Source organism: Electrophorus electricus, chromosome 5 (assembly GCF_013358815.1).
Source record: "Electrophorus electricus isolate fEleEle1 chromosome 5, fEleEle1.pri, whole genome shotgun sequence".
Lineage (NCBI taxonomy): Eukaryota > Metazoa > Chordata > Actinopteri > Gymnotiformes > Gymnotidae > Electrophorus > Electrophorus electricus.
Window position 1 is genome coordinate 13,025,888 of NC_049539.1, and position 12,528 is coordinate 13,038,415.

At 43.9% G+C, this 12,528-nt stretch overlaps 2 protein-coding genes across 2 annotated transcripts; both read left to right on the forward strand.

Annotated features, from left to right (window-relative positions):
• Nucleotides 1-3,370: 3,370 nt before the first annotated feature.
• LOC113577919 lies at nt 3,371-7,603 on the forward strand. Its single transcript, XM_027010833.2, has 2 exons — nt 3,371-3,573; nt 6,193-7,603. The coding sequence occupies exons 1-2, from the start codon at nt 3,560-3,562 to the stop codon at nt 7,103-7,105; spliced, it is 927 nt and encodes a 308-aa protein (XP_026866634.2). The 5' UTR covers nt 3,371-3,559; the 3' UTR covers nt 7,106-7,603.
• Nucleotides 7,604-8,648: 1,045 nt separating this feature from the next.
• On the forward strand, nt 8,649-12,419 carry glipr2l (GLI pathogenesis-related 2, like). Its single transcript, XM_027010782.2, has 5 exons — nt 8,649-8,982; nt 9,733-9,841; nt 10,044-10,147; nt 10,880-10,957; nt 11,480-12,419. The coding sequence occupies exons 1-5, from the start codon at nt 8,970-8,972 to the stop codon at nt 11,638-11,640; spliced, it is 465 nt and encodes a 154-aa protein (XP_026866583.1). The 5' UTR covers nt 8,649-8,969; the 3' UTR covers nt 11,641-12,419.
• The last annotated feature ends 109 nt before the right edge of the window (nt 12,420-12,528 follow it).

Genomic DNA, 12,528 nt, shown 5'->3' on the forward strand with positions numbered 1-12,528 from the left:
TGTGTGTGGTGTCGTTCATGTGCCTGTCCCGGTCACCGTGTCTGTCCCGATTACAATAAATGTACCGGTCACTTTGTCCCCCTGTGTGCCCATGCCCGTTAGTGTGTGCGTCCCTGTGTGTGTCATCGTCTTGGTCACTGACCTTCCCCCCTCTACCCTGCTCCTCCTGGCCCATGGCGGGTCGTCCAGTCCTCCAACCTCGCCTTTTGCCGTTGGTCTCAGGGCCTCGCCGGGAGTCGCGCCCTTGAGGGGGGGCTCTGTCATGGTATGGCCCCTCCCCCCTCAAACGTGTGTGTGTGTGTGTGTGTGTTGTATTGCCACGCCCTCTCATGTCGTTCACCTGATCCTTGTTGTGTGTAATTGTCACGCGTGTATATAAGTCTCGTGTCAGGCCGTGTCGTTGAAGTTGTTGGTGTTTGACCAAAGTAGTGTGTTTGTGTGGAGTCGTGAATGTTAAATATACTTTCAAACGTATGTGTTTGTTTAACGTGCCTCATCCCCGCATCCTGTTTATCCCTTCAGCGTTACAACTGGATGTCTAACCAATGTATGTAAGGCCGTATGTGGATGTATGTAGAGCCACTGTTTCGTATTTCAATCTAAATGTTGTTTTGTGACTAAGCCTGTAATTTGACCGTTACAGCGATGCTGACTCTGAATTTGCGGCAAATAAACCTCACTCATCTCGCACTCGTCCGCCTCCTCCGATATGCGTGCACGAATAAAACAACAAAAGTGTGAGAGAAAAACAGGAAATAAAGACCACAACAGAGGCATAGCTCCACTATGTAGTCAACTGTAGAAGAGGAAAGTACCTGCTAAAATGCTGTTTAGGAAAAAGTCCCTGTAAGACAGCCAGGCCCAATAGTCTCTCTAACAGCCCTCTAATAACTTAGCCTTCATCTTTGGGTAAGTTGTTTCCTTTGCCTTTGAGGCAAAGAGTGTCTTTCCTCTCTGGGTTATCTGTGCATAGCCAAGACTCAGGGGATATGAGTAGAGTTTTATTACTAAACCTGGTACAATCCAAACATCCAAGTCAAAAATCAGAGTCGAAATCTGGGAGCAAACGGTGATCTGGCAAGTGGTCCCAAACTGGAAGGTGAAGCCAGAACGAAAACCAACAGAAAGTCAGACTACCCCCAGAAAAACCCCAGTGACTCTGACATGTGGACAGGGGAAGAGAAACAAATCACTAGATTTCTAAGTATCTTGCGATGACTGCATGGAGTTGTCGGATGTCCAGGAGCCCAGAGAGCCGGTGGGAGTTCCCAGAGAGGGGAACTTTTTGGGTGCGTTCACTGTAACAGGGAGAAAAGGCACTGAAAGTGGTTTGTTGGCACATCATTGTCATGCATGTTTGGTTCTAAGGAAACAACAGCAATTTAGTTTTTACTGGTGACTAATGTTCCTAATGTCCCATCGTAGCCATGTGTCAACAAACAATTGTTGATTAATTTACAGCATTTAGCTGATGCTTTTATCCAAAGTGACTTGCTATTATGACTAAGTACAACTTGAGCAATTGAGGGTTAAGGGCCTTGCTCAGGGGCCCAACAGTGGCAACCTGGTAGTGGTGGGGCTTGAACTGGCAACGCTGAAATTACAAGGCAAGCTCACATTTCACATAAACAGATGACAATGGTCCATCAATTTCATTCTTCCTTCAGAATGGAAAACGTATCTGTATATTTATATCTATATAGAATTAATTCAATTAGCTTCACCCAGTCTGCCACTGTTGGGCCCCTGAGGAAGGCCCTTAACCCTCAATTGTTCAAGTTGTACTCAGTCATGATTGTAAGTCGCTTTGGATGAAAGCATCCGCTAAATGCCGTAAATGCTCACTTCAGTGCTGACCTCAATGTGCAGAGCTTTCACTTCACCTCTGCTCTGCAGCCAGGGTCTGCCCGAGAGAAAGACATGTTTCTTGGCACAGACATACTCCTGTCTTTCACACATGCAAAAAAAAAAAAAGTAGTCCTATAAATGCATGCCTGGAGATATGTGTAAGAGTACATAAGAGTAACATTCCTCCACAGCATTTAAAAATCAAATAAACTGATCAAATATGATGTCATAAATAGGATTCAATAACTGAGGCAAAATGACAATGCAATTTAAATAATTTAATGAATAAATAAATGGGTTCCACTTTAGATATGAAATAAAAATACAGAATAAATGAGCAATAGTGACTAACAGTTGACTTTCCCTCTTTCTCTGTGTTTTGCGTATGACCTGCAGACTGCTGTTTGATGATCTGAGCGAGAACTAAACGCACCCGTGACCCTCGCTGGACGGGAGAATCATCACTCGAGTTGGGTTGGAGGTTGAAGAAAGTTCTAGTCACTAAATGCGAACACCTGCATGTTTAAATGATCTGATAGGTGTAAAACCCAGACACACACCGCCTTCACAATGCTTCATTCAATCCTCCATCATACCTAAGTTATATGAACAAATTAACTACTCCAAAGTTGGCAAATCTTTACCTCCTCATCCGCCAGGACAGCGTACACGCTCACTATGTAGAGCCCCGCCTCCTGTCAAAGAAGCGTAATCGCTCAGTTCCTAATATGCTGGCTTTAAAGTTGCAAATTCAGATATATCAAATATATGGGCCCGATGGCACTCCACACGCCTATGTCATTTTAAAACAAGACAATGATTATCTAGTCAAAGTTTAGTTACAACTCTGTACTAATGCAAAATGGAGAGTAATGGACTGACATTAACAATTGATTAAATGGTGAATTTAAAATGTTGATTAGCTGAGCACACTGGGCAATACGGATACACATCTCTCTTTAAATAATAACCACCAATTATTCAATTATTTATTCTATTAATTATTATTAATTTATATTTGAAAATGTATAAAAATGAGATGATTCAGGATGAGCCTGAAGTAGCTGATCAAATGAATAATGGTATTTGATATCTGTAATGTACAGCTGCTACGAACAGGTTTGTCTGTAGAGGAGATGTGAGTGCAAGCACAGGCTCAGCTGCTCCACATCCTGCCTATATTATCAGAGACGGTGGTTCGCAGGTGCCCAGCACAGTCAGAACCTGCTCTGATTATCTTTAATATATCTTAGAGGAGGAAGAGCTGAAGAAGTGGTCAGAGACCCACAGACAGGGAAGTGTGGAGTAGGCAGAACATACAAACTACTCTAGCAGTTTCCGCAAAAAAATTCATGATAATGATAAACAAATAAGGGGACAAGCCAGAATTGGAAGAACAGTACTTTTTAGGTGGTAAGAGCAAGGATAAACGAAGACTAAATCATGTGCTTTTCTCTCCCACCCTAAATGCTGAGTCTCATTTGCCTACTGAGCACTTTTTTGCACAACATATAAAAAGCCGCTGCTTGAAAACGGTTTGAGGCACAGACCACAATTTACTGGCTTCACAACGAACACGAGCTTACTATTTTCCCCCGCTGTTTTGCTCTCGCCCCGCAGACGGAAGTCTTGAACAGCTCGCAGCTCATTCTGAAGTTTTAGTGTATATCCCACACTAGGGATTAAGCCAGCTGTTTGAAAAGGGGCGACTATGGGTGATTTAAGGTAAAGAATGTGTCTCCTTTTTTAATTCCTAACTTTCGTTAAAATGTTAGTGGATTTTAAATTCGCAGAGGATTTTAAGGTTTTTATATAGGATAACATATCTATGATAAATGCAGTGTACAAATTAGCGGTTCGATGTAGAATGTCTGATGCAATACATACGATGACTTCTCATAAATAAAATGAAAAGAATGTTGTCTATTTTAATCTTTTAAATAGAAGTTGTATTGTAGCGTCGCCGCGGAAGAAGGAGGCACTGGCATTTCTGGTTAGAAATAAACGCTGATTTATTGAACATTTGAAACTGATATTTGAAAAAAAAAAAAAAAATCTGAAAACGCTCGCAAACAGTGCGCCGGCGAAGTTAGGCGGAGGGTTACCCCGAGCCCTGGGGGCGTCAGCGAGCACTAACGCATCAGGTGCGTTACAAACACCAAAGGCCATGAATAAGAATTTTTCCATCGACAAAGTGCAGGTCGGTAAAGTTGATTATTGGTAATTCAGCGGATATTCGCGTTTCGCCCCTCCTCTTTCTAAAATTAACGTCTTACATCTCTGAAATTACAGACGAACACAGAACAAACTACAGTATATTTTGTCAAAGTTCTTTGCATTGTTCCGAGTACATTGACCAAAATAAATAGATTAGGGGCAGCAGACTTTGAAGATAGTAAGGGACCGTCTATAAAGTGAGGACACGGTTTAAAAAAGGAAACCATTCCCAGATAGGCTGTTGGTGTTATAAAGACTTAAAACCTACTGATGACGAGAGATTAGATGAAAATCAAATCCCTCAGTTTTTACCTATGGTTATTTTTAGCACTTTATACATTCTAACTTTGGATACAGTGAACTTTTATAACCAATATATTGGTACTGTGATACAGATTTAAAATGACTTGTGTAAACAGACACATCTGATAAACATACTACAACCTTTAGTTTGGTTTAAAAAAAACAACCAAAAAACCTTTGTAGAAATAATAAAAAAAACAAACTAAAATAGGATATGCCTGGTGTAAACCCCATCTTCACGCGTCGCTCCTGCTCGCTGCGCTTTAGACTTCCTCCATCATGTTGACGAGGTTGCTTTTCATGTTCGCTGCCCAATGCCCCCAACCAGCCCCGGCGCCGCATGCCCGGCTCCTCTCATTCATGCCCGTGTGCTGCATAGGCATGAGTCTTGGCAAGACTCGTGCGCTCAGCTGAGACCCCCCCCCCCCCCCCCCCCCCGGAACATGTTTCCTTCCCCTTATGCCGAGTCTGCTCCATGTGATGGATTTGAGTTGGACAGACATCGCCTCCCGATTGTCAGGTGCGCCATTCTTGCTGTGACAGTGCATGACTGGCCATAGCATTGACCCCAGTAAATCTGACGATGATGAGCTGCGTCCCATCTACGCTGCATTCGATCCAAACTTCTTGGTGGCAGCCAATCCTCCTGGCTGTAGCATCGGTGCTAAAAATGGTAGTGGTTAAAGGATGACCTAGTGGTTAAAGGATGGTCAATGGGCAGCGGTAGCTCTGTGGTTACAGTACTGGACTTATAATCGGAAGAAGCACCACTGCCTAGTTGCCACTTTTGTTAAACAGCATAGACTTTAAAAAGACACACACAGAATAAGCAGAAAAAGAAACTGAACAGGAAACATGGGGGTGGGTAGCCAAATGAGATACATACTACCATATATAGACACCTTCTAAATGCACTGATTCAACTAATCAAGACTTGACTGGGCTAAATCAAATACGTGTAAACAAAACGTTTACAGCTATTTATGACCAAATAAATCAAACCAAATCAAATTTGGTTGTCCTTGCCATTCTGCTGTCCGCCTCCGGTTGGTGTCCTGTGGTGGACGCCACAGTATGTTTATTTACACGTCTTAGATTTATGAGTTATGAAATAGATATTTAGATTCAATATAGATATTTACCTGCATATTGTATATTTAAGATTTAGTTTAAATAGTACAATATATTTTAAATATAATCTAAATATTTATTGGTCAGATTGGTAGTTTGTAACGGCATGAGTGCCGCAGGGCACAACTTTAGTTGTGTTGATCTTGAGAAATGCATGACAAGATAATTATGATTACTTAATTATCTTTAAAAAAAATCAACAGACGTGAACAATTTTCACACAGTCAAATGTAGAAAGAACACAGAGCTATAAATAGCTCATTTCTGATGTTACCGATCGCCTTCACTGAATCTAAGTTGAACAATATATCTTCTGTATTTTGTCTCCAGGTTTGGTACCGGAGATGTGAGAACATGTTGAAGAATATTGAGACACCCACAAATTAACGTCTTTTATATAGTACATTATTATATGAATTAATAGATTGATGAATTAATAGATTGATTAATTTGTAGTGAATGTTGATCACAGGAAACCAGTGGAAATTAAATAAAACTGGAGTAAAATGCTCTGACCTTCCTGGTCAGGATATGGGTCAGTGCATTCTGAACTAGCTGAGAGAGAGACCATGCCAATCGGCCAAGAACCTTATTAAATCATCATCAAAGTAACTTAATCCTGCATTAGTTTTTCAGCATTATTAAGTGTTACTATGTATATTATTGTTGTAAAGTCTAATTTTTTCCTTCCAGATGCACTCCAAAAAAATGCTTTAAACGGGAGCATTTGCCTTTGTCAGAGTTGAAAGAAATCTACAAGGAGGACCACGCCTATCTATCGAAGAGCAACATTCCCCTTTATCCCGAATCTGTGCTCTTCAGAATATCCAGAGTATGCCATGTGACAGGGAAAAGTGGCTTCCGTGGGATCATCGAAGATGGTGGATTCCAGAAGCCTGCTCAGGACAAGACCGAGGACAAGACCGAGGACAACTTCCTGTGGTGGAGCCTGTCAGTGACAAAGAGTGAGATTGCATCTGCTGAGAAGCGCTTTCTCAGGTGGAAATCCAAGGACGCGGACTACAACCAGTCTCCTTTCCTGGAGAAGTTCACCACCTCCCCGGCGTTCCAGAGCGAGTCTCGCTACGGCAACTTCCGCTTCACCTTCCCTTTCCGGAAGCTCCTGCGTGAGTACGCCCAGCGGTTCTGCAAGGACTCCGCCCCCGTCCTGCGTGTTCTGTGCACTGAGCTCTACCGGCAGCAGATCCTCTACACCGTGCTGGTGCATCCGCGGCACGTCCAAAAGTACGGCCAGTACCCTCGCCTGCCCCTTTACGACAAGGGCATTTGTGGTTACCGTCGGGGGCGCATGTTCTGGTTCTGTCAGTCTCCCTCAGACTGTTATCGCAACCAACTGAATATGGATGAGGAGAACATGTGGGCAGAACCGCTCAGTAGTCAGGAGCAGGAGTACTACGTGTGGGACCACGTGGCCGTGGTCTTCCATATGGAGCCAGATTGGAAACTAGCCATGGAGAGGAAGTGGCTGCTCAAAAATGTGACGCTGTGTGAGATAGCAGAGCCATGTCGCCGGAGGCCAGAGGACCAGCTCACTAAGAAAGACGCCGAGGAAGTACTAGAGGAACTGAAACGCAAACATTTATGAAATATTATATTTATTCATGTTAAGGGCAAATGATGTATAAACTGGAAGCTCTCTTCTCCAGGTGTAGCATACAGCCCCATCCAGGTAGATGCTCAGAAACAATTAGATATTCTAACATTCTAGCATTACAGATCCAGTCTTGCTTGAGAATTGTAGCTTGGTGTGTTCTTCCAATTATGCCCACTAGATGGCGAAAAAAACGTTTGCTATTGTCGGTACCATTAGCAAATGACCCTTCTTTACTGCTCTGACAGCCGTAGACCAATTCAATATACATTGTATCCATCACGGTGTTATCGCTGCTCAATTCTTTTATAAAATGCAATGTAAGCTTATATTTCAACTGTTATTTCTTTGCTAACATCCATTTACTGTTATTTTAATGCCTTTAAAACTTCTTCTGTCTTCTGCTGTTTGCTCGTGCAGTTGTTTTATGGACCCATGATGTGAGCACAGACTACTTTTCCTAAAAGCAACAAATAAAAGAAGCAAAACAGAAACCAGCGCCTGTGAATTTGCTGTGAATTTACTGTCTCCTAGTCTGAAGTGTCCATTCCTGCTTGCTGCTAGAAAAAAAAAATTCATGTGCTTTATAATCTGTTTCCTGCGTCTGTGTGCAGTGGTTTGTCTGGTCATTTAATCTGTGTTTTGGTGGAGCTCAAGGCAGCTGTGGCTGTCCTTCTTCTGAGGGACAGTTTCCCAAATGCTCCTAAAGTAAGCGTGTAACGATCGCAGGAGCTCGTAAGGCCAGAAGCCCAGACCCGTGTAAGCGAACGGGTGACGGTCGCGTTTACAGCTGCGAGCGCGATGGCAGAGCAGACGCATCCACACCGCACATGGAGTCCATCAGCAGCTCCCTGCCTTTCTGACCTTTTCGATGTTTCATCAAGGGTCGAGAAAGTTTTGTCTGAGCATTCCACCATAGCTAAAATAATATGACACAATGGGAACAAATCTAGGTAATATATAATCACTATCATTAAAAAATGTAATACCAAACGACTCACTAATACACACGTCTAGTCAGTTAAAAACGGGCATAACCAACAACGTATCATATTAGTGGCCGTCCGTTTCTTCCTTTGAATGTTTGAGCTGAATGGTAAAGTCTCCAACACTCTGACATTCACAGCACTCAGCAGACGCGCTTGTCCACAGTCATTTACAGGGGCACCTCGTTGTTCATTGGAAAATATAAGCGGCTTGAGTGGGGAATAATGACTCACTGTTTCGGTTTAAGAGTAAGACACAATATAGGGGGGGGGGGGGAGTCTATTTGCTGTCTGTGCCTAGAACAGAAGCCTTTAAGTAAAGTAAAGTTATGGATCACAAACACAGCCTTAGTTTGTGCACTGGCTGATATGTGTATAACTTTAGAAAAGTCTGCTCTGTGTGTGTGTGTGGGTGTCTGTCTTCCTAATTAAATTTTATAGCTGAGGTCCCACACACTTTCCATCTGAAGGCAGCAGTGCCAGCCCCATATATGGTCACATGGCTCACAGTGATGATGTAATCAGAGCGGAGACTCCCTTCTCCGTTCCACATGCTCAGAGAGAGAGAGAGTGAGGAGAGCAGGAGAGCAGGAGAGAGGAGGCCCAGTGGAGCAGGAGGGAAGCGCTAGGGGCAGCAGAATACAGAAATGTGGTGTGTTTAGTAAACTGAAGCATTTCCACTGGATACCAGGAAGAGGAGCTGCTATATTTTACTTGTGTGAAAGAAAACGGAGAGAAAGAAAGAAAGAGAGAGAGAGAGAGAGAGAGAGAGAGCGCAAAAGAGGGTGGAGTGAGGTGATCTATCGCAGCAGCCGCCAGGGACTGAAAGGCCAGCAGTGTGTGGGAGCCAGTAGCAGAGATCTCCCCTCGTCATGGGCAAATCAGGTAAGAAAGCTGCGTCATACGTTAGGAGCAGTATTCACCTCCTGTTGCAACTTTTTTGTGTGTGTGTGTGTGTGTGTGTGTGTGAGAGAGAGAGAGAGGGACTTTCAATCAATGCATTGTTTGTGCGTCTGGTATGATGTAGCCTGATTTATGAATAGGCCTTGGTAGTTGTCACAAGTGTGATTCTAATTGTGTTTGGTTTGGGGTGGTGTTAACTTCAAATGTGAAGTCCAAGTGGTTTAAAGAGCCATCTGATATTCTTGGAGTCTTGAAAAATGAGTTCATGCTTAGCATTTTTATGTAGTCGTTGAACTATTGCTATATATTCTTTGGAAATGTTATTATATTCTTTGGACCTGTTATCTTGCACCTGGTGAGATATCTGAAAAAGGTAGGAATTGTTTACCAGGATTTGGAATGTGGCTTTTTCTTCATAGTTTCATGCTTCTGTCACTTCGTTATCAGGAACTATATGTGAAGTCTTGAGCCTTTCCAGTGAGCGTGTGGTACAGTGGCTCCTCAGCGTGTGAGGTCGTGCTAGACCTTGCTTCGGCCCACTGTTCTCCTGCTCGGACTCAAAGTGTACAGTCAGCGTGAGCCTGTGTGTGCGTGCGGCTCAGTGCGCTAACGTACACACACAAAAGGTCCTTTATTGGACGATCAGCACATCCCTGTTCGGTGTAGTCTTTGCTCATTATTGCCAGCTGCGTCTCTCTTTCCCTGACCATTTGTCTGTCTGTGTCTCTCAAGCCTCCAGGTTGTTTTGTGAGGAGGTGCTAAGGAGTCATAATGAGTACAGGAGGAAACACCAGGCCCCGCCGTTGAAGCTCAGCAGTAAGCTCTGCAGAGAGGCGGCGAGGTGAGTCCCGGATTGCTCATCTACGACGCCCCCCCCCCCCCCCAACCAAACCCTCATCTCGCACTACCTTGTTACCCCTTGATCCCCATGCTACCTCATTACCTCGGCTCCGATTCATTCTGCTCTTCGCTTTGTCTTCTCGTCAGCTCTCATTGAGTCATTTTCACTGTCTCGGTTAGGCCTGACTATGTGCATGTTGTAGGTATGCCGAGAGCCTGGCTAGCACCCGGATCCTTAAGCATAGCGCTGAGTCCAGCAGGGGAAGCTGTGGAGAAAACCTGGCCTGGGCATCTTATGATCAGCCAGGTAAGATTCTGCCTTTTGGCTGTTTTTTGATGTATAAAAAGGCCTCTCCTCTCCATTCTACTCCACTCCACAGCTGGAACTGTTTTGTAGTGACGGTCTCCATGTTAGCTTTCTAAGTTGATGACTAAGCAGAATGGAATGTCTGGACAGCCCAGGGTGATTTATAAAGTGTCAGACACTTATGCATTATGGGTCATATAGAGTTTCCCTTGGCCACAAAGCCATATTCAGTCTGGGGAGCAATGGCTCGTCAATAGATGTGCTACAAGGTTGTTCTGTTCAGTAATCTAATCAAACATCAGACTAAGACAACAAATAATTATTGCTTAAGTAAATAACAAACTTTGGGAGACACAATTTAATCCATAAATGTCCTAAGTAATAGAGTAAAGGTACACACTTACATTTAAGTGTGTTTTTGTTCTTGATCAGGGTGTCTCCTACAGCCCTCCAGGCCTGCAGCTTTCTAAACAGGGCTTATACAGCACCTTCCCACCAGGTGAACACAGGTGGTGGAGCAGGCACACGGGCTTTGCCGGTTTCCTTTTAATGCCTCTGTCGGTCAGCAATCAGAGACACCAGATATGGTGGCACAATGGAAAACTGACCGCCACCTTCCCATCTGAACTGAAGTCACGCACGGTTCTACGCTCTTGTTACAAATAATGACCTTTGCAAGATCTTGTCTGTTATTTATTGCTAATAGCTGTGTGTTGGTGTGTGTGCGCTCAGGTAAGGATGTGTCTGATCGCTGGTATAATGAGGTGAACCAGTACAACTTCAACCAGCCTGGATTCTCCTCTGCCACTGGTGAGCATGCTCATGCAATCGAACCCTGCACACATCTTGGCTGATGCGTAGCATGAGCCGCTGATCGCTGAAGTTCTAACCCCTAGGCCGTTTCCTCAAACTCCCCCCGATGACTAGTCTCTCCCTGCATACCACATGCACTCATCACGGCTGGGTCATTAGCCTCCTGCTCTTTGAAAATGGGGGGCGGGGAAGGTTTAAAAGGAAGGGGGGGGGGGTGCAAGAAGAGTCGAGGAAAAAGGGATGGATGAGGAATGTAAATGTGAGGATGAGGTGGGAGGAGCTCTTTACATTCCCACCCACTCTCTCTGCCTCTATATAAATATTTAGTTCTGTACTAACACAGCTATTGTGAGGTTTATATCAGGGATGCACACCACACACACACACACACACACATTAATATGCAAGGGCACGTGCATACACGCACACCCCGAGCCAGTCACATATCTGGGCGCTCCCTCGAGCACGCCCGTCGCACGTTAACCAGTGTGAATAACCTCAGTGTCCTCTCCATTCCAGGGCATTTCACTGCCATGGTGTGGAAAAGCTCGAAGAAGCTCGGCGTGGGGAAGGCTGTAGCCTCTGACGGCTCCACCTTCGTGGTGGCCCGCTATTTACCGGCGGGCAACATCACCAACCAGGGCCACTTTCAGGCTAACGTCCTGCCCCCTAAGAGCTGACCTCGGAACAGCCGTGGCTAGAGCGCAGATGATGGGGAGCTGAGAGAAGAGTTGGACGCAGGTCTGAGAACAGCTAACGAATGCCCTGGATGGCCAAACATTATCAAACACACTGACCATGATATGAAGTATTTAGTTCGTCTTAACATGTTCAAATGTACTTGAATGCTAAAGCCGAGTCCATGTTCACAAAGATCACCCATAAGACATCACGCAGATTTCCTGAGCAAAAAGTAATGTTTGCTGGAGGTTTCAGTCAAACAAATTAATCTGTGCTAGGGAACTAATCTTTGCGAACATGGAGATTATTTTATTGTGTCTTTAGGAACCTTTTAAGAACTTGAAAATTGATGTAAGCTCATGTGTGATATTGGGTTTGTAGTTGCAAGGCACCTGTGTGTCTCTAAGACACCCCCTCCCTGCTATTGTCCTGAATTGTTGCTGTTAGGTGTCAGTTAAGGGGAAACTTTAAACATCCTCAGTACTGTGAAAAAAACAACAACAAAAAAAAAACTGTTGTACCAATTCTCTGTATTTCCAGCTGTGGTCTGGGTGACTTACAACGCTACATATTTTAACTGGTTAGGGTCTCTCTGCACAAGCTTGTCAATGCTACAGTTAATTAGTATTACAATAATATTCCTCTATAAATATTTACATTTTCCAATGTGTTTTCATAGGCTGACCACGTTTCATATCTTGCACAGAATTTTCATTAATGACTTTTTGAATTCTTTTCTTTTTAATTATATAATAAAATTGCAACTGTTTTTGATGTTTAATGTAGTAGATGTGTTTTTAGAGGTTTCACAGCCTTGTCCAGGAATTGCTGCAACCCCAAAATGAGCTCCCAGCTGCCTAGGAGAGTAGGGTACCTTCACCAAGTCT